At 42.1% G+C, this 22417-nt stretch overlaps 1 protein-coding gene across 9 annotated transcripts in view; it reads right to left on the reverse strand.

The window, feature by feature from the left end:
* The window catches only part of CUX2 (cut like homeobox 2), a 467974-nt gene that overhangs the window by 26336 nt on the left and 419221 nt on the right, over positions 1-22417 (reverse strand). For all 9 annotated transcript variants that reach the window (XM_056536466.1, XM_056536471.1, XM_056536490.1 and 6 more), the window contains 4 exons: positions 15004-15052; positions 14806-14905; positions 10203-10832; positions 9525-9626 (listed from right to left, as the gene is read on the reverse strand). In XM_056536466.1, the coding sequence (XP_056392441.1) occupies positions 9525-9626; positions 10203-10832; positions 14806-14905; positions 15004-15052 (881 nt within the window). The remainder of the gene's footprint in view (positions 1-9524; positions 9627-10202; positions 10833-14805; positions 14906-15003; positions 15053-22417) is intronic.

Below are 22417 nucleotides of genomic sequence, written 5' to 3' on the forward strand. Positions count from 1 at the left end.
ACATAGACATTCTTATTAAAAGAAAAAAAGTATTCTGATCAGTATATATATATATATATATTTTAAATTTTTTTCTAGAGTGGTGTATTATTTCCAGAAAATAAACAGAAACACCAATGTATACCCCCTTAACGGATGCCAAAATTGCACTTCATTGGCTTCCATCTGTTGACTGGGGCCCATGAATACATTTGTCAAATGCATCAAAAAATGTTCTGATCAACATGGCGCATGGACATCACAGACCTGCGTTAAAGGAGTCTAAAACTGCAAGAAATAAGTAAATATACAGAGATGGTGGGAACCTGCATACCATATATACAACTTTCTAAATAAGGGGTCTATCTTTAAAAGGCTCACTTAGCGATTTTTCTTTTGTGTAGAAAGTTGCAAAAAATAAAAATAAAGTGCTTGCTCCGATTAAGATGAATGGAGCTCATGTATCTCCAGCTCTCCCATAGAAATGCATGGTGGGGGCATGCTGAACCTCACTCCATGCACATGGAGAGCTGGAGTGGCGTGAACAAGATCACAGAAAATTTGGTCGCAGTGGTCAGACCCCCCACACTCAGATACTCACTCAGATCCTTTGGATAGAGGACAGATTTTTCTAAACCAGAGTACCCCTTTAACAATTATTATTTTTATAACAACATTATGCATATGTACAGTATGCACCTGCCTGACAAAGGGTCCTTAATGGACCAGAATCGCATTGTTTTTAATGCTAGGAGATAATTATATATTTTATTAAAAGTATCAAATAAATCTACTTTTATTTGTGCCACTGCCTAAGTACTGATTGAGTACACGTACAACTCCACATCCTATGTATACACCAAACGGTATAAATAAAGGTTATATTTTAGCTTCCTGTTTTTCTGGTGGATTGTATTTGACTTTACACAATTAGATTACCGTATATTCGATGTTCTGTGATGGCTTAGCCCTTATTCACATGAGCTCCATTCATTGACTTTGGGGACTGCCTCAGATAGTTAAGTTTTGTAGTCAGCTGGCTTCAGCAGTCCCTCAATTCCATAATTAAAGGGGTACTCCGGTGAAAACCTTTTTTCTTTTAAATCAACTGGCTCCGGAAAGTTAAACAGATTTTTACATTACTTCTATTAAAAAATCTTAATCCTTCCTGTACTTATTAGCTGCTGAATACTACAGAGGAAATTCTTTTCTTTTTGTAATGCTCTCTGATGACATAATGAGCACAGTGCTCTCTGTTGACGTTATTATAATAATAAGTCTTTATTTATTTATTGTTGTCCTTAGTGGGATTTGAACCCAAGGCCCCAGCACTGCAAGGCGGGAGTGCTAACCACTGAGCCACCATGCTGCCCTTAGCATACTTCTAATATCCACGGTTGCTAAAATGGACAGAGATGTCAGCAGAGAGCACTGTGCTCGTGATGTCATCAGTGTTCCAAAAAGAAAGGAATTTCCTCTGTAGCATTCAGCAGCTAATAAGTACTGGAAGGATTAAGATTTTTTTAATAGAAGTAATTTACAAATATGTTTAACTTTCTGGCACCAGTTGATTTAAAAGAAAAAAGGTTTTCACCGGAGTATCCCTTTAATGAGATCGGGTCACCACCACTAATGTCTCACACGAGCTTCAGAACCCTTGTTCTCAGTACCTGCAACCCACTTATCCAAGAAGTAAAAAAATAACAAGTCAACTTTATTTTGCCTATATGTTATTTAGAATATACAAATACCAAGGCACTGTATAAGTATAAAACTGGTGGCATTGCAGCTGATTCTTTACAGAGTTAAAAGTGGAATGTGTGTAGAAAACCAGATAAGACCCAGCATGTAAAAACATGTCTAAATATGCTTTGTATTAACACTCATTAAAAAATGTTTTCTTCACAAGACTTTTAAACTTATTTTTGTGCCACTAAGTGTTGTATCTCCTCTCTATAGTGTGCCCACCTTACTAAGATGTGTACATGCTAATGGGTTCTCTTGTCTCTTTCTTGGGGATTCTGTTTGGTGGTGCAGATCCTTGCTTTGATAAACAGGCTGTGTCATAATTTTCAGTGACTTCTCTGCATGTCAGAGGAGACATTGGGCAAGCATAATGACGTTCTCAACCTCTCACAAGTAGAGGTACAAGATACTGTTTAGGCACAGTGACCCAACTGAATCCGGAGGTTACCTGGCTGCCTAGAAGTAGGTAGCCCTGACTGCAGGGACCTAAGGGGTTATGGACGAGGTGAGATTGCGGCCCTCCCATTTTTCCCTTGGGAAGGAGGGATTAAGGTGGGTATGCCCAGGGGTTATATTAACTCCTTCATGACTAAGGGCGTACTTGTACGCCCCTCGCCCTGTCCCGGTGTTTAAAACGGCATCACACCGTCACCCCGCATCACACCAGGTCAGTCCCGGCTGCTAAAGATAGCCAGGACCCTGGGCTAATAGCGTGTGGCATCGATCGTTGTGACGCGCGCTATTAACCCTTTAGACGCGGCGACCAAAGTTGAACGCCGCGTCTAAAAATGAAAGTAAACGCTTCCCGACAGCTTGGGCTGATCGGGACTATGGGGATAAAATCGCGATGTCCCGATCAGCTAGGACGCGAGCGGAGACCCCCTTACCTTGCTCTGTCGCTTCCGATCGGCATTTGATTGCTCCAAGCTTGAGCTACAGGCTTGAGCAACCGAGCCCCTATCTCGCTGATCCATGCAAAGCTATGGCTTTGCAGGGATCAGGGTAAAAGATCAGTATGTGCAGTGTCATAGCCCCCTATGAGAGCTATAACGCTGCAAAAAAAAAGTGAAAAAAAAAGTTAACAAAGGTCATTTAACCCCCTTCGCTAATAAAAGTTTGAATCACCCCCCTTTTCCCATAAAAAAAACCTGTGTAAATAAAAATAAACATATGTGGTATCGCCGCGTGCCTAAATGTCTGAACTATAAAATTATATCATTAATGAAACCGCACGGTCAATGGCGTATGCGCAAAAAAAAATTCCAAAGTCCAAAATTGCGTATTGTTGGTCACTTTTTATATCATGAAAAAATGAATAAAAAGCGATCAAAAATTCCGATCAATACAGAAATGATACCGATAAAAACTTCAGAACACGGCGCAAAAAATGAGCCCTCATACCGGCCCCTACGCAGAAAAATTAAAAAGGTATAGGGGTCAGAAGATGAGAATTTCTAACGTATAAATTTTCCTGCATGTAGTTATGATTTTTTTCCGAAGTGCGACAATATCCAACCTATATAAGTAAGGTATCATTTTAACCGTATGGACCTACAGAATAAAGATAAGGTGTTATTTTTACCGAAAAATGCACTGCGTAGAAACGGAAGCCCCCAAAATTTACAAAATGAAATTTTTTCTTCAATTTTGTCGCACAATGAATTTTTTTTCCGTTTCGCCGTGGATTTTTTTGTAAAATGACTAATGTCACTGCAAAGTAGAAAATTCTATAGTAAAAAGATTACTCGGCACAGCTCGCCTAATCACTCGCACCTGTAAATCACTACCTCTGTTGGCTAGAGCACGTCAGGTGGTGCTCACTGGATATAGCAAAGTCCAATGCAAATCTTCACAAATGTAGAGAAAAAGCCAGGGCAACTCACAAAGTACGTATACTTCAAAACTTCTTTATTGTTCCATGAAGGGTACAAACAGTGCAAGACACGGGTGGACGGTACACAAAGTAGAATTGGTGGCGCAAAAAATAAGCCATCATATGGAATTTTATGTGCAAAATTTAAAGCGTTATGATTATGAGGAGTAAAAGGAGAGAAATCACCCTAAAATTTGTAACACAATTTCTCTTGAGTAAGAAAATATCTCATATGTAAAGTGCTCTGTGGGTGCACTAGAGGGCTCAGAAGGGAAAGAGCGACAATGGGATTTTGGAGAGTGAATTTTTCTGAAATGGTTTTTGGAGGGCATGTCGCAGAATCAGAGGGCATGTGCCAGAACAGCAAAAAAAAAAAAAACACATGGCATACTATTTTGGAAACCACCCCTCAAGGAACGTAACAAGGGGTCCAGTGAGCCTTAACACCCCACAGGTGTTTGACGACTTTTCATTAAAGTTGGATGTGTAAATGAATTATTTTTTTTCCACTACAATGCTGGTTTTTCCCCCAAGTTTTACATTTTTGCAAGGGGTGAGAGGAGAAAATGCCCCCCAAAATTTGTAACCCCATTTCTTCTGAGCTTTTGGAGAGAGAATTTGGTTGGAATAGAAGTCAGGGGCCATGTGTGTTTACAAAGCTCCCGTGGTGCCAGAACAGTGGACCCCCCCACATGTGACCCCATTTTTGGAAACTATACCCCTCACAGAATTTAATAAGGGGTGCAGTGAGCATTTACACCCCACTGGCGTTTGACAGATCTTTGGAACAGTGGGCTGTGCAAATGAAAAATTACATTTTTCCTTTTCAAGGACCACTGTTGCAAAAATCTGTGGGGCGTAAATGCTCACTACATTACGCGAGGGGTGTAGTTTCCAAGATGGGGGGTCACATGTGGGGGGGGGGGGGTCCATTGTTCTGGCACTATGGGGGATTTGTAAACAAATGTGGCCTTCAATTCCGGACAAATTTTCTCTTCAAAAGCCCAATGGCGCTCCTTCTCTTCTGAGCATTGTAGTGCGCCCGCAGAGCACTTTACATCCACATATGGGGTATGTTATTACTCAGAAGAAATGGGGTTACACATTTTCGGGGGCTGTTTTTCCTATATTCCCTTGTGAAAATGAAAAATTTAGGGTAACATCAGCATTTTTGTAAAAAAAAAATGTCTTCATTTTCCCATCCAACTGTGGGGTGTTAAGGCTCACTATACCTCTTGTTACATTCTGTGAGGGGTGTAGTTTCCAAAATGGGGTAACATGTGGGTATTAATTTATTTGTGTTTATGTCGGAACCGCTGTAAAATCATCCACCCCTGTGCAAATCACCAATTTAGGCCTCAAATGTACATAGTGCACTCTCACTCCTGAGCCTTGTTGTGCGTCTGCAGAACATTTTACGTCCACATATGGGGTATTTACGTACTCAGGAGAAATTGCGTTTTTTTCCTTTTTTTCCTTTTACCTCTTGTGAAAATAAAAAGTATGGGGCAACACGTGCATGTTAGTGTAAATTTTTTACATTTTTTACACTAACAGGCTGGTGTAGCCCCAACTTTTCCTTTTAATAAGGGGTAAAAGGAGAAAAATTTAATTTGTAACTCAATTTCTGCCAAGAACGGAAATACCCCATATGTGGCCTTAATCTGTTTCCTTGAAATACCATAGGGCTCCGAAAAGAGAGAGCGCCATGCGCATTTGAGGACAAAATTAGAGATTGCATAGGGGTGGACATAGGGGTATTCTACGCCAGTGATTCCCAAACAGGGTGCCTCCAGCTGTTGCTAAACTCCCAGCATGCCTGGACAGTCAGTGGCTGTCCGGAAATGCTGGGAGTTGCTGTTTTGCAACAGCTGGAGGCACCGTTTGGGAAACACTGCCGTACGATACGTTTTTCACTTTTATTGGGGGGGGGGGGGGGGTAGTGTAAGGGGGTGTATATGTAGTGTTTTACCCTTTATTACGTGTTAGTGTAGTGTAGTGTTTTTAGGGTACATTCACACAGGCGGGGGTTTATGGTGAGCTTCCTGCTAGGAGTTTGCGTTGCAGGTGGAAAATTTGCCGCAGATCAAATTTGAAGCAGGAAACTCACTGTAAACCCACCTGTGTGAATGTACCCTATACATTCACATGGGGGGGGGGGCGGCAAATCTCCAGTTGTTGCAAAACTACAACTGACAGACCGTGCATGCTTGGAGTTGTACTTTTGCAACAGCTGGAGGCACACTGGTTCGAAAACCTTCAGTTAGGTTCTGTTACCTAACTCAGTATTTCCTTACCAGTGTGCCTCCAGCTGTTGCAAAACTACAACTACCAGCATGTACTGATCACCGAAGGCCATGCTGGGAGATGTAGTTATGCAACCGCTGGAGGTACGCAACTACAACTCGCAGCATGGAGAGACAGCCATTTGCTGTTCGTGCCTGCTGGGAATTGTAGTTTTGCAAGATTTAGAGGGCCACGGTTTAGAAACTACCGCACAGTGATCTCCAAAATGTGGCCCTCCAGATGTTGCAAAATTACAAATCCCAGCATGCTCAGACAGCAAACTGCTGTGTGGACATGCTGGGAGTTATAGTTTTGCAAGATCTAGAGGGCCACAGTTTAGAGACCACTGCACAGTGATCTCCAAACTGCAGCCCTCCAGCTGTTGCAAAGCTACAAATTCAAGCATGCCCAAACAGCAAACAGCTGTCTGGGCATGCTGGGAGTTGTAGTTTTGGAACATCTGGAGGGCTACAGTTTAGAGCAACTGTATAGTGGTCTCCATACTGTAGCCCTCCAGATGTTGCTAGGCAACAACTCATCGGCTTTTGTAGTTGCAGGATCGGGGAGAGGATCGCGGCACACCGACCGCCGACGGTCACACTAGAGTTCCCCCGTTCTGCCCTGACTACCGTGGGTGGGCAAAACGGGGGAACCGAACTTTAACCTCCCCGCCCCCGATCTGCTATTGGTCCGTCGCTTCTGACCGACCAATAGCAGGAATAGAAGGGGTGACACTCCTGCCACCTCACTCCTATCCCTTCAGGGGGATCGGGGATGTCTTGGACATCCCCGATCCCCCTTATTTTCCGGGTCACCGGAGACCCGTATGACCTGGAATCACCGCAGATTGCCGGTCTGAATTGATCGCCAACATGGGGGGGGGTCAGCCCCCCAGGGCATTGTCACGGGATGCCTGTTGAATGATTTCAGCAGGCATCCCGGTCCTATCCCTGCCCAGCAGGAACCGAAATTCCCACGGGTGTACAGGTACACCCTGGGTCCTTAAGTACCAGGGAGCGAGGGCGTACCTGTACGCCCTGGGTCCCTAAGTGGTTAAAGATTTGTCCTCTTCCTCTCTAACTGTGTTGTTTCTGATCCAGCATTTTGTCCTTCTTTGTTTGGAGTTGAATATTTGGTTCAGATCTTGCCATTTGTCGGGGGGTTGACTGTTATTGCTAATGCTCTTTCCCGTTTTCAGTTCCAGGAGTTTTGGCGACTGTGTCCGGAAGCAGCGCTGGAGGGACTCCCCTGCCCCCCAGATCCCCCCCCCCCCTGTTGCTTTGAGAATTGGTGACAGACGCCTGATGCCTTTGATTGAATCTTTGGTGGCGGCTGTCACCTGGGCCGGACATGGTAAGGCGTGGAAGGAATGGTGGCCATGATGTGGCTGCTAGTGTTGCTGACCGTTTGTCTGTTACACAAGCTTACTTGCTGTCTCTGCGCGCTGCTAATGTTTCTGCTGTGGTTGCGCGGCGGTGCTGGTCAGGGGTGAGTTTTCATTTCACGTTGTTGGGATGGGATGATGTGACTAAGTGGTTTTTGATTCAACAGGCTTTGAAAGGTTGGCAGCGCATACATGGTTTCCTACTCCTTGTTGGTGTCTCTGCTGTGCTGTTCATCGCCTTTTGAATCTGTTCTTTATTCTGCTGCCATTTGCGTTGTGTTTTTTGATGCATTGCGGGTGGGTGAGCTGGTCCTGGTGTCTAAGAATGGCACTGGTGGTTTGTTACGGGAGGACGTTGTGTGTTCTAACGGGGTTTTGCAGCTGTGTATACGGTGATCTAAGACAGATCAAGTGGGGCAAGGTGCCTGGGTGCGCTTGCAGGCGGTGGATGGGGAGGCGTGCCCTGTTCGGGCTGTTAAAGATTTTTTTGACAGTTAGGGAGTCTGGGACACATTTTTTCGTGCATGCTGACGGATGTTCAGGTTAACTGCAATGCAGTTGTTATGCAGTTATTTATATATTGTTATTTATGATAAATGAGCTGTGACCACCACCCAGCACAGTTAAATTGGTTTTGTCATTATTTAGATAGAAAAGGGGGAGGGCACAAGGTTATGGGGATAAAAGGGGTGTGTTCTATGCAGTCTGCAGGTTACGTGGCCACCTAGGAGTAGGTAACCCTGACTGCAGGGACCTAAGGGGTTAAGGACGAGGTGAGGTAGTGGACCCCCCATTTTTCCCTTGGGAAGGAGAGGTTAAGGTGGGTACGCACAGGGGTTATATTAAGCCATCCCTCCCCTGGCTGCTTCCTTTTGGAACTCACCAGCATCTGTGTGAGTTGTCCCGCCCGCCCGCCCTCCCTCCCTGGTTATGGTCGTGATTGTATGACTTGTTTTTTCCATTGCCACCTGCCCTGTTGTAAGGTACGTTGGTTATTGTTATCTCTGTTATAATATATATATACATATATATATATATATATACACACACACATATAAAAAACAACAAAAAATATTAAAAAATAATAATAATTTAGGAATTTAAAAATATATATTTTTTTATGTGACTACTGTTAGTGGTGTTTCTTGTGTTTTTGTATGTGTCTGTGCCGTGTTTTGGTGGTTTTTCTTGTTAAGGTCTGTTTCGGTGTTTCGTCTTTGTAGGGGTATCCCTTTGTTGTGTTGTTCTTCGCAGATTTGTTTCAAGTCACAGCTGGCCTGGAGAGTGATGTCCTGGAGGATAAAGGGCTGATGGCACAGATGCTCATTGGGGACCCGACAGCAGGCATACCGCTTCGGCTGAAGTAGTAGGTCGATTTACATTTATAGGATGTTCAGATTAACTGCAATGCAGTTGTTATGCGGTTATTTATAATAAATGAGTTGTGACAACCACCTAGCCCAGTTAAAATGGATTTACGTTTTTTGTCATTATTTAGATAGAAAACATGGTTATCGGGATAAAAGGGGTGTGTTCTATGAAGTCTACTGAATTATGGGGGGGAAGGGGTGGGAACACCACCGAAGAAGACTGTACTGATAATTGAGTAGTGAGTAGGGTCAAGAGGCATGCTGCTGCTGTCCACATATATTTCAATATATTTCTAAAGATAGGTAATCACGAAGTGAAAAGATACAAAAAAAAAAAAGGTACAAAAGCTATTTAAAAGGAACTTCTTTTCTAATAGTATTCTACTGCTCTAGTTTGGGTATGCCTGTGCCTGTAAGAGTATGAATCTGTTACTGTTCTTGTAGGTTTTATTTAGACCTAAACTGTAAATCAGTGTTCTTAGGGTACAAATCCTCCCGGAACCCTTTGTAGCATTAAACACCCTTCCCTGAATAACCAAATAGACCCATGGCAAAAAGTGCTCTTTTTTTGTCCAGTAATTGTTAATGTAAGGTAACAACAAGTAATTTTTAGGGCATTGTATGTAGCAGGTACTGCATAGGAGAAGGCTGACCGTCACACACAAACAGCAGTAGCACTTTCTTTGAGTGAGAGCCCCAAAATAAAGAACATAACCTCCTATACCGGGACAGAGAGCAGCAGTCTGTGTGCTAGGCTGTCTATATGGAGTTGTTCTGTTGTGTAAGGACCTGATACACAGAGTAAGGACAACACAACATTTGTGCCGGCAGTTGGTGTGTTAGTTTTATGCTATTCTTACAGTATAGCGATGATATATAAACTCACCTCCTTTCTGAGACTGAATCTCTTTTTTTGCTTGCTCCAGAATATTTTTGATGGCATCATCTGATCCTGTTTCTGGCGTTCGGATTCTTGGTGTGATGCTTCCTGAGTAATGATGAAGCAAACTCATTAACAATGTAAGGTGTCCAGGCCTAAAGCTTCCTCTTCTTTACCCCCAAGATCTGTTAAGCGTTCTGCTCTTGCTATCAAGAACATTTTTCATAAAGATTACTTTTGTATTGCCTAATATGTATCTTTCTTTGATGATAAATGAGGTAAGTGCTAAAGACACAGAGAAAGTTTACAGCAGATAAGTGTTCTGACCAATGTAGCACATTACCATCCACTGGAAATGGTTGTTTTACCGCTATAGAAATAAGTTAATATCACTTATAACCAAATGATCATATCCTTTCAGTACTTTCATCAGGGATATCAGTAATGATTAACTCCATTTAACAACATGTTTATGCAAATACATTTGGAATTCAATTCAGTTTGGGATACCTACTCACACATTCAGGAAAAAAAATTGTATTTTCGGTGGGTGTGGGGGGGGGGGCCTCTGTAGCTATAAAATTGGTGAGAGTTTAAACACTGTGTGAGATACACCGTACATTGTTTTAGACTACAGAACTAAAGTAATGACGTTAAAGTATGGATACCGAGTAGACCACTTACCTCTTTGCCGCACTTGAATAGTCCTTAGTGCCAGAACATTCTGTTCATCTGAAAGGAACTGCTTCATTTTAATGAAGGGTTCTTTCCCTTTTACAGTAAGTTTTCGCCAAGGCTTGGGACGAGCCAAAATCTCACTTACTGAGCCCTGGGAGAGGCCGAGGACATAGTGGCCAAATACTCGTTGTCCAATATTATGTTTTAGTAGCTGCTCCTTAACTTGAAAGGCAATTTCTGACGTTTCTAGAGGTTCATCATCTATGGAACTGGAGTTGGTCCCTTCTGACTGGTCACTATGTGGGCTGGATTCCTGATTTCCAGCGGACTGGTGATTGTGTGTGTTGGCTTTTAGTGTGTAATATGGAGATTGAAATGAATGCGTGTGGTTACTTTCAGTCTTTAGCAGTGGAGATATAACTTTATTCTTGAGCGCTGGTTCCCCAACTAATTGTTCATTATCACTGTAACCAGAAGACGGACAAAAGTTCCTGCGAACTTTGCTTCTAAGTGATGTCTCCAGCACAGACAGAGCAGGACTGGGTGTAGAAATGCCATCCCTTGTCAAAGGAGAAACGGAGTATGGTCTTTCAGCTGGCACAAGTTCCTTTGTTGCATCTTGAGAATGATCATCATCTAAGAAGATCATATAAACAACACTCTATAATACAATGTGCTACTAATAATGTGTAACATAATAAATGGAAAATATAGTAGTATTTTTGAAAACAATCTGTTCACCAATAATTAAAGAAACATAAAGAAACATAGAGGTCAAAAAGTCACCAACCCAAAAATTCATGTGAGTAAATAAAAAAAAAAAACACAAGAAAGCAATATAATAAAGCACCATCACTGGTGCAAGTAAAAATGATGTAGGTAAAAAGAGCCCAGACAGTGCAGAACAAGTAAGAAAGAGGTAAGTTGGGAATTCAAAGTGCGTACAATGATATTGACAAATACATGAAAAACGTCTACTTCTCAAAAAAGTGAGTAACCAAACAAAAGAGAGCAGAATATATCTAAAATGTATATATAAATTTAGTATGTGAAGGCATATTTTTGGTCACATTAACAACAGACAAGTGCAATATTTTTTTTGTTGAGTGCTATATTAAGTTTAGCCAACTTTGTCTCTTGTTCACTTGTATGTTTGTTTCATTCCTGTTACCAAACATACTCCATCAGCTATTAAATTCCTATTTATTAAATTTATTTACTTACACATTTCTAGGTATATCCTGATGTCTTTCCTTTGGCTACTTTAATCTATGTATCTTTGATAGTTTTGGGTATATTGAATTATTTTTTACCAATATCATTAAACAGCATGCCCACTTGTCTTCTTTCTTTTTTCATATTGTGTGGGGTAAATTTTACTTATTTTTATGTACATTTGTGATATTTGTTTTAATCATGCTTTAATAAAGTTAATTGCCCAGATTTGCTATTGCATAATTTGTGCCAAAAAAATCTTACATTACTTGCATCCTACTTATTAAGAATATTAGACAAGGGACAAGGTCTTGTTAGATAATACTCGCATATATTTTTTATGATAATACATAAGTTAATTATTCCTGCAATCAAAAAAACGGGCCCACATCTACCTTACTATTGTACTTTCATTCTGACTACACCACAGATAATTCCAGAGGAGTCCTGATTCCAGACTCTGTCTCATAGTCAAAGAACCTCAACCTTGTTCATTCTGACATGGGAAGGGAACTTTCCTCACCCCCTCTCACGTTATACATATGAATGGGGCTCGATTTTGCTCAGTTCATTAGCTAACCCAGCCCTGTTCCCTGACGCTGCATTATTCATGATGGGTCAGAATGTAATTGCAACAATGGTAACTAGCCTCAACAGGCATTTCCTGCACAAACAGGAAGTCATCAGGAGCAAGATGAAACAGAGAAACGGAACCATGAAATCAGCAGTGGCAGGGGATCTGGGCAGGTGAGTATGGATTATTTTTTGTTTTTACAACACCAAGGGGCATTTAAAAAAATCTTTCCACTTTAAGTATATTGCAATTTGAGTGCTGTATCATTATCATTTTCATTTCCCATTGCTTATATACACTGCTCAAAAAAACACTAAAATAACACATCCTAGATCTGAATTAATGAACTAATCGTACTTTCGTCTTTACATAGTTGAATGTGCTGACAACAAGATCACACAAAATTATCAATGGAAATCAAATTTATCAACCCATGGAGGTCTGGATATGGAGTGGAATCAAAATCAAAGTGGAAAACCACACTACAGGCTGATCCAACTTTGATGTAATGTCCTTAAAAAAAGTCAAAATGAGGCTCAGTAGTGTGTGTGGCCTCCACGTACCCGTAGGACCTCCCTACAATGCCTGGGCATGCTTCTGATGAGGTGGCGGATGGTCTCCTGAGGGATGTCCTCACAGACCTAGACTAAAGCATCCACCAACTCCTGGACAGTCTGTGGTGCAACGTGGCGTTGGTGGATGGAGCGAGACATGATGTCCCAGATGTGCTCAATCTGATTCAGGTCTGGTGAATGGGCGGGCCAGTCCATAGCATAAATGCCTTCCTCTTGCAGGAACTGCTGACACACTCCAGCCACATGAGGTCTAGCATTGTCTTGCATTAGGAGGAACCCAGGGCCAACCGCACCAGCATATGGTCTCATAAGGTGTCTGAGGATCTCATCTCGGTACCTAATGGCAGTCAGGCTACCTCTGGCAAGCACATGGAGGGCTGTGCGGCCCCTCCAAAGAAATACCACCCCACACCATTACTGACCCACCGCCAAACCGGTCATGCTGAAGGATGTAGCAGTCAGCAGAACGTTCTCCACGGCATCTCTAGACTCAGTCACGTCTGTCACGTGCTCAGTGTGAACCTGATTTTATATGTGAAGAGCACAGGGCACCAGTGGCGAATTTGCAAACCTTTGTGTTCTCTGGCAATGCCAAACTTCCTGCACGGTGTTGGGTTGTAAGCACAACCCCCACCTGTGGACGTCTGGCACTCATACCACCCTCATGGAATCTGTTTCTGACCGTTTGAGTGGACACATGCACATTTGTGGCCTGCTGGAGGTCATTTTGCAGGGCTCTGGCAGTGCTCCTCCTTGCACAAAGGCGGAGGTAGCGGTCCTGCTGCTGGGTTGTTGCCCTCCTATGGCCTCCTCCACATCTGATGTACTGGCCCGTCTCCTGGTAGCGCCTCCATGCTCTGGACACTACACTGACAGACACAGTAAACCTTCGTGCCACAGCTCGCATTGATGTGCCATCCTGGATGAGCTACACCACCTGAGCCACTTGTGTGGGTTGCAAACTCCGTCTCATGCTACCACTAGAGTGAAAGCACCACCAGCATTCAAAAGTGACCAAAACATCAGCCAGGAAGCATAGGAACTGAGAAGTGGTCTGTGGTCACCACCTACAGAACCACTCCTTTATTGGGGGTGTCTTGCTAATTGCCTATAATTTCCACCTGTTATCTGTTCCATTGGCACAACAGCATGTGAAATTGATTGTCAATCAGTGTTGCTTCCTGAGTGGACAGTGTGATTTCACAGAAGTGTGATTGACTTGGAGTTACATTGTGTTGTTTAAGTGTTCCCTTTATTTATTTGAGCAGTGTATAAAACAATAACATATTCTACATCAATGAATAGAGATTGATACCACTAACAACAGTGTCATGTCCCCAGTGGAAATAAATACAATTATCTCTGGTTTGTTTGACATGGGAAACATACATTGTGAGATGTCTACCATCCATGTACAGTGCTGTGAAATATGTTGGTGCCATATGAGCACCAACATACTTCGGTGGAAACTTATTTTTAATTTTTTTTTTAAATCAACTGGTGCCAGAAAGTTAAAAAGATTTGTAAATTACTTCTATTTAACATTTTTAACCCTTCCAGTACTTATCAGCTGCTGTATACTACAGAGGAAGTTGCATTGTTCTTTTCTGTCTGACCACAATGCTTTCTCTCCTCTGTCTGTGTCAGGAACAAATCCCCATAGTGAACGTCTCCTGCTCCGGTCAGTTCCTGACATGGACAGAGGTGTCAGCAGAGAGCACTGTGGTCAAACAGAAAAGAACTATACAACGTCCTCTGCAACATACAGCAGTTGATAAGTACTGGAAAGATAAGAATTTTAGATAGAAGTCATTTACAAATCTGTTTAACTTTGAGTACCCCTTTAAGGCCTCCTTCACAGCCGTTGGGCTCCACTATATGGAGCGCTGTATGCAATTCCGTCAAGACAACGGGAGTTTAGCAGAGAAAAAAATTGTGCATGGACAATTTTTTTCTCCACTAAACTACTGGATCCCAGACAGACCCCATTTAAGTCAATGGGATGCGTCGAGACCTGGTTATGGCCCGGTGGAGTCAGTTGTGCTTTAACCCGTTTTGGGATGTTCGGTGGTGCAAAAAAAGAAGAACCGAACGGGCACAGAACAAGAAGAGCACAACAGCAATATGAACATTGCCCAAAATTAATAAAAGTCATAATAGCAGTGAAACATAAAATGATAGGAGTTTATGGTAAACATTCAGCCAGTACTGAGAGGTAGAGGTAGGACAAGTATTTTGCACGTACCGCAGCTGGGAACATTGCTCTGCTTTTCTACAAGAAAGGTCTGTGAAGGGTAAAATGCTTCTTTTTTGACAGAGATGTTTTCTTCTGACTTAGATGTCTCCTGCATGAAATAGGTGGAACATGTTATTAGGGGCTGATAAACATATCCATCAATGTATAAACAGCTTTCATACACTAAACATTGTTCAAACTACATACTGGGGCAAGATCACAGCTGGATGTAGCAGACTTCATAGCTTTCAATATGCTGTAAGAAAAGAAACACAATTATATTTGGTGTCATAAAACAGCGGGATACACGACAAAAGAAGATCTATACAAGATCAGCCACGGAAACTCTGGAACAACAGATGTTATATTCTGTCACCACTCGTTACCGTTTGTTAGAGATACGTTGTGAACACATTTGTGCTGTGTTTGATCATATAAAATAATACAACCTAAATAATTCTAAGTAGTTTTTTTTTTATTCATAGCAAACTCCAACACTTTAAATTATAGCAAACTCCAAGGCCGAATTCACGCGACTGAAATTCCGCCTATCTGCATGAATTCTGCAATCCGCATTGGTTAAGCAGAAGTTTCCACACGGATTCCGCATCTCAGTAAAAAGAGAGATTTTATTTAACTGAACAGTGAAGGTTGTGCGGATTCTGTGCAGAATCGGCATGCATTCTGCGGAAATTCTGCACAAATTCTGCAGAAATCAAGCCCCAATGACCTTAATAGGATTCTGCAGCTGAAGTCCAGAAAAATATAAGACCAGATTTACATTTTTCCAGAGCACGGAATGCAGAATTTTAGCAGCGGAATTCCCCATGACGAAATTCTACTGTGGGGATGACATTGTGGAATCCCATTAATGTTAAAGGGGTACTGCACTGGAAAACATTTTTTTTAATAAACTGGTGCCAGAAATGTGTAAATGACTTCTATTTCAAAATCTTAATCCTTCCAGTACTTATCAGCTGCTGTATACTACAGAGAATGTTCTTTTCTTTTTTAATTTCTTTTCTGTCTGACCACAGTGCTCTCTGCTGACACATCTGTCCATTTTAGGAACTGTCCTGAGTAGGAACAAATCCCCATAGCAAACCTATCCTGTTCTACATGGACAGAGGTGTCAGAGAGAGCACTGTGGTCAGACAGAAAGGAAATTCAAAAAGAAAAGAACTTCCTCTCTAGTATACAGTACTGGAAGGATTAAGATTTTTTCATAGAAGTAATTTACATATCTGTTTAACTTTCTGGCACCAGCTGATTTAAAAAAAAATGTTTTCCAGGGGAGTCCCCCTTTAATAAGCCATAAATGTATGTGGAATTCCGAGCAGAAAACACATGCAGAATTCCACCTGGAATTTCCGTTGTGTGTGAATGCGGCCAAAGGCTATGTTCACACAGTGGAATTTCTGCATGGAATTCTGCATGAAAATTCTGCAGTAAATTCCACAGAAATGTATTGCCAATTACTTCAATGGAAATTTTGCAGTGGAAATTCTGCTGTGTGAATGGGACAGCGGAATCCCATTGAAGTGTATTAGCTATAAATTCATGCAGCATTTTCAGCTGGAATTCCAAGCAAAAATTCTGTCTTGTGAATATAGCCTCTAGGGGGTCATTTATGAAGGGCCTAGTCCACCAGTGCCTGTTGCACACACAACCCCCCCAAAAGTTGCACATTTGTAAATGATCCCCATAGTTGATAACTTTATTGCAAACTGTGTAGCTGAGGCTGCTGGAGTTCTCTTCTTGTCCTGACTTTATACCAGTGTTTCCCCAACCAGGGTGCCTCAAGTTGTTAAAAAACTACAACTTCCAGCATGCTCGGACAGCCGAAGGCTGTCCGGGCATGCTGGGAGTTGTAGTTTTACAACAGTTGGAGGCACCCTGGTTGGAAATCCCTCCTTTAGACAATGGCTGAGAAACAACAAGACCCTTCTCCCCACAGACACTCAGTCAGTTATGTAACAATAACTCTCCAGTGAGCTCAGTGATCACCATCTTATAATATACTCTACATATAAAACTTGAAACGCCAGTTCTATTTTTATTTTTCTGTTTTCTGTGTTTTTTCTTCTCCTCTTTCCATAGGTTATACTTGTATATAATTACTGACTTTTATAAATATTTTAACATATTGTCACTTGTTCTTTTATTATTGATATATATTTCAGCTATAATTGATTAACATTTATTATTTCTGTTCAACTTACAGTCATGGCCGTAACTGTTGGCACCCATGAAATTTTTCTAGAAAATAAAGCGTTTCTCACAGAAAAGGATTGCAGTAACGCATGTTTATTTCTTTTGTGTACATTGGAACTAAACCAAAAACGGGAGAAAAAAAGCAAATTGGACATAATGTCACACCAAACTCCAAAAATGGGCTGGGGAATATTATTGGCACCCTTTCAAAATTGTGGAAAAATAAGATTGTTTCAAGCATGTGATGCTCCTTTAAACTCACCTGGGGCAAGTAACAGGTGTGGGCAATATAAAAATCACACCTGAAAGCAGATAAAAAGGAGAGAAGTTCACTTAGTGTGTGCACATTGTGTGTCTGTGTGTGCCACACTAAGCACGGGCAACAGAAAGAGGAGAAGAGAACTGTCTGAGGACTTGAGAACCAAAATTGTGGAAAAATGTAAACAATCTCAAGGTTGCAAGTTCATCTCCAGAGATCTAGATTTGCCTTTGTCCACAGTGCGCAACATTATCAAGAAGTTTGCAACCCATGGCACTGTAGCTAATCTCCCTGTGGGCGTGGACAGAAGTAAAAAATGTATGAAAGGTGTCAACGCAGGATAGTCCAGATGGTGGATAAGCAGCCCCAAACAAGTTCCAAAGATATTCAAGCTGTCCTGCAGGCTCAGAGAGCATCAGTGTCAGTGCGAACTATCTGTCGACATTTAAATGAAATGAAACGCTATGGCAGGAGACCCAGGAGGACCCCAATGCTGACACAGAAACATAAAAAAGCAAGACTAGATCTTGCCAAAATGAAATTTAGTAAGCCAAACTCCTTCTGGGAAAACATCTTGTGGACAGATGAGACCAAGCTAGAGCTTTTTGGTAAAGCACATCATTCTACTGTTTACCGAAAATGGAATGAGGCCTACAAAGAAAAGAACACAGTACCTACAGTGAAATATGGTGGAGGTTCAATGATGTTTTGGGGTTGTATAGCTGCCTCTGGCACTGGGTGCCTTGAATGTGTGCAAGGCATCATGAAATCTGAGGATTAACAATGGATTTTGGGTAGCCTTAGTTAGTATATACTACGTAAGGTTCACAAAACAGTTAATTCCCCCCCCCCCCCCCCCCCCCGGTTGGCCGATCATGGCAGGGATCGATTCTCCTACAGCCTACTTGTCTAATTACATCGACTGGTTACTAGCCCCCCTCCTCCCCACTATCCCTTTCTACTTAAAAGACACAGGGGATATTCTTAATTTTTTGGACCATTTTTGTTGGTAGGACGGGTTTGCACTGGTTACAATCGACGTTGAGAGCCTGTATACTCGCATTCCTCATAGTGCGGGTATACAGGCTCTCATAGTGCGGGTATACAGGATTTCTGAGTTATACAGATAAGACTCAGGAGTTTGTTAATTTTGTCATTGATTCGGTTGAATTCATCCTTACTAATAACCATTTTGTGTTTAACAATCAGTGGTATACACAATTAAGCGGCACGGTGATGGGTACGCCCATCTCGCGCGGCTATGCAAATATTTTTTGGACCATTTTTTTAAATGATTATATTTTTTGTTCAAATAATTCTTTTTTGCGCCACATGAAATCTTTTCACCGTTATGTCGATGACATAATCATGGTGTGGGAGGGCTCACAAATAGAGTTTGAAAATGTTGTTTCCTACCTCAATAACGTAAATAATGTAAACATGAGGTTCACATCAAATTTTGGAGGATCTGCACTTGAATTTCTCGATGTGCAGATTGAGGTTAGAGAGAATAGGGTTTTCACATCAGGTTTTAGAAAGGCTATATCTAAGAACTCCCTCCTACATTACGAGTCGTCCCACCCTAATCATACTAAAAATAGTATCCCCTTTAGCCAGTTTTTGTGGCTTAAACGCATTAATAATGATCCTATCCAGTATGAACGGCAGGCAGAGGAACTGAAGGAGCGTTTTCTACAAAGGGGTTACCCGATTGATGTAGTGAATAAGGCGAGAGAAAAAGCCAACAAAGTACCTAGAGCTGATCTATTAAAAAAGAAAAAGAAGAAAAAACTAGATAGATTCATTTTTGCTTTCCAGAATACTAAAATGAACAACACTATAAAGCAAGCAATTAATACATTTTGGTACATGTTGGAGAGAGATGAAGATTTGAGAGGATTCACACAGAAAAAAACAATAATAACCTATAAGAGAAATAGGACTTTGCAGAATTACATAAAAAAGAAACAACAAGGAGAAACAGAAAGAAACACGTCAATTGATAACTGGTTGGGAAAAGACAAATTAAGAGGCAATTATGCATGTGGGTCTTGCTCCTTTTGTCATTTAAATCATAGAGGAGACACGCTAAAATTAGGTGACCGCATAATACAAGTAAGGCAGTTTGTAACTTGCCGTTCCACGCATGTGGTACATGCCCTGATTTGTGAATGTGGGTTCTTTTACATTGGAAAGACCATCAGACCACTTTTTCACCGGGTTAGGGAGCATATTCGCTCCCTACGAATGGGGGTGGGGGCAACTAGATTTTTACATCATATCAATGAAATACATGATGGTCGTTCCAATGCTTTTAAATTTGCTGCAATTGAAAGAAAGAGTCGAAAAAGCAATAAGGTTTGGAGATAAGGACTTACAGCTTCAAAGAAAGGAATCTTATTGGATCATGCAGTTGAATGCTACTGGTCCTATTGGTCTTAATGACCGAAATGAGATGAGTGTATTTTTATAAATATGATTCCCTCGTTTGCGTCTCTTAACTGTTAGAGAGACGTTGTTTTTAAACGAATTTGTACACGTTTTTTAATTGTTATTTTTTGTCACTATGTTTTGGGTGCTATTAGTAATTTGTGTACAGGTGTCTATGGAGACGCTTCCATTTTGTTACCTGTTTAAACACACCCTCTAACCCTGACGTCAGTAGGGGCCTGTGAAGCGAGTGAGAGCGCGAGGCAGACCCGCTAGCCCGAGAGCGTCTCTGTTTGTATTGTCCCCCCGCACGCCTGTACCTGTGTCCGGCCAGAGAGGCCACGCTGTGGATGATCTTCAATAAAGATACAAGAAGTTCAAGTTCACCTGCTGCGGTGAGTGCGCTGGTTTTTCATTCTCATGTGCTGCATTTGATGTTCTGACTTTTTCAACCGGCTGGCACCCCTCATGAACCATTACACACAGGACAGACTGTCTTTGAAGTTACTGCTGTAATATTGCTAGAGGGTCTGACACACCACGATATAGCAGCTGTGCCCAACCACTCTTTATATGGACTGTTGGATTTTGGGTAGCACTGTACAGCCCAGTGCCAGAAGGCTGGGTTTGCATCCCAGATCTTGGGTCTTTCAGCAGGACAATGACCCCCACACATACATCAAAAAGCACCCAGAAATGGATGGCAACAAAGTGCTGGAGAGTTCTGAAGTGGCCAGCAATGAGTCCAGATCTAAATCCCATTGAACACATGTGGAGAGATCTTAAAATTGCTGTTGGGAAAAGGTGCCCTTCCAATAAGAGAGACCTGGAGCAGTTTTCAAAGGAAGAGTGGTCTAACATTCCGGCTGAGAGGTGTAAGAAGCTTATTGATGGTTAAAGGAAGCGACTGATTTCAGTTATTTTTTCCAAAGGATATGCAACCTAATATTAAGTTAAGGGTGCCAATAATTTTGTCCAGCCCATTTTTGGAGTTTGGCGTGACATTATGTCCAATTTGCTTTTTTTCCTCCCATTTTTGGTTTAGTTCCAATTCCACAAAGGGAATAAACATGTGTATAGCAAAACATGTGTTACTGCAATCCATTTCCGTGAGAAATACTTCATTTTCTTGAAAAAATTTAGGGGTGCCAACATTTACCGCCATGACTGTATCTCTTTTATCAGTTTGGTATTTTACTGTTTTTCTCTTATTGCACATATTCTGAGAAAACTTTACATTCATATTTTTTTATGATTTTTAATAACTATATTGATTAAAATTACAAACACAACTAAAATACAGTGTCCAGAATATAAAGTAGAAAGTGCAATAGTAACTGTAACATGTGTATGGACTTCTAATGAACATGTCCTTACTCTTTATATTGTAGACATCATGTGCCTCTGTAATCCTTACAGTGTAGGGAAGATGGTTTAATATATCATCAGAATGACATCTGTTCTATGGGATTACAGTGAAGTGCTAGTCTCCGGGGTCTGGGATAGAGAGCTTGTCACAATCCCCCTTAGGAACCCAGACACTACACAGAAAGGCAATGATCCTACACATTTCTAACCTGACTGTCAAATGTTCTGCCCTTTATTCCCTCAGTGACAATAAGCCTGAGTTTTCGGTACTGATTTCTAGAAACCTAAGGGAACCTGGTCACTTCATAGTCTGTGCTCAGGGACTGAGCTTAAATCAATCAAAAACTATCAGCAGTGCTTTGCAGTGTTAAGGACTTATGTGACTACATATCCCCCCCCCCCCCAAAAAAAAAAAAAAAAATAAATAAATAAATAAATAAATAAAAACAGGCAATACATAAAATAAGACTTCACTAAACTATCAGTATGCCTGGGATCAGAAAGATGCTACACCATTGCATCTACCACTACATATCTGATAATCCACATACAGTATCTCACATAAGTGAGTCCACCCCTCACATTTTGCACAGCCTGTATAACAGGGTTTAACTATGTGCCCCCTTAAAATGACACAACACACAGCCATTAATGTCTAAACGTTGGCAACAAAAGTGAGTACACCCCTACGTGGAAATGTCCAAATTGGGCCCAATTAGCCATTTTCAATCTCCAGTGTCATGTGACCTATTAGTGTAACAAGGTCTCAGTTGGGAATTGGGAGAAGTGTTGTAAATGTTACGCCAAGCGCTCCGGGTCCCCGTTCCTCCCCGGAGCGCTCGCCTCATCCTCGTTGCTGCAGCGCCCCGGTCAGATCCACTGACCGGGTGCGCTGCGGTCCCGCCTCCAGCCGGGATGCGATTGGCGATGCGGGTAGCGCCCGCTCGCGATGCGCACCCCGGCTCCCCTACCTGACTCGCTCTCCGTCTGTTCTGTCCCGGCGCGCGCGGCCCCGCTCCCTAGGGCGCGCGCGCGCCGGGTCTCTGCGATTTAAAGGGCCACTGCGCCGCTGATTGGCGCAGTGGTTCCAATTAGTGTGTTCACCTGTGCACTTCCCTATATCACCTCACTTCCCTTGCACTCCCTTGCCGGATCTTGTTGCCTTAGTGCCTAGTGAAAGCGTTCCCTTGTCTGTTCCTAGCCCGTGTTCCTGACCTCCTGCCGTTGCCCCTGACTACGATCCTTGCTGCCTGCCTCGACCTTCTGCTACGTCCGACCTTGCTTCTGCCTACTCCCTTGTACCTCGCCTTTCTTCAGCATCTTCAGCAGTCAGAGAGGTGAGCCGTTGCT

Source organism: Hyla sarda, chromosome 1 (genome assembly GCF_029499605.1).
Source record: "Hyla sarda isolate aHylSar1 chromosome 1, aHylSar1.hap1, whole genome shotgun sequence".
Classification (NCBI taxonomy): domain Eukaryota; kingdom Metazoa; phylum Chordata; class Amphibia; order Anura; family Hylidae; genus Hyla; species Hyla sarda.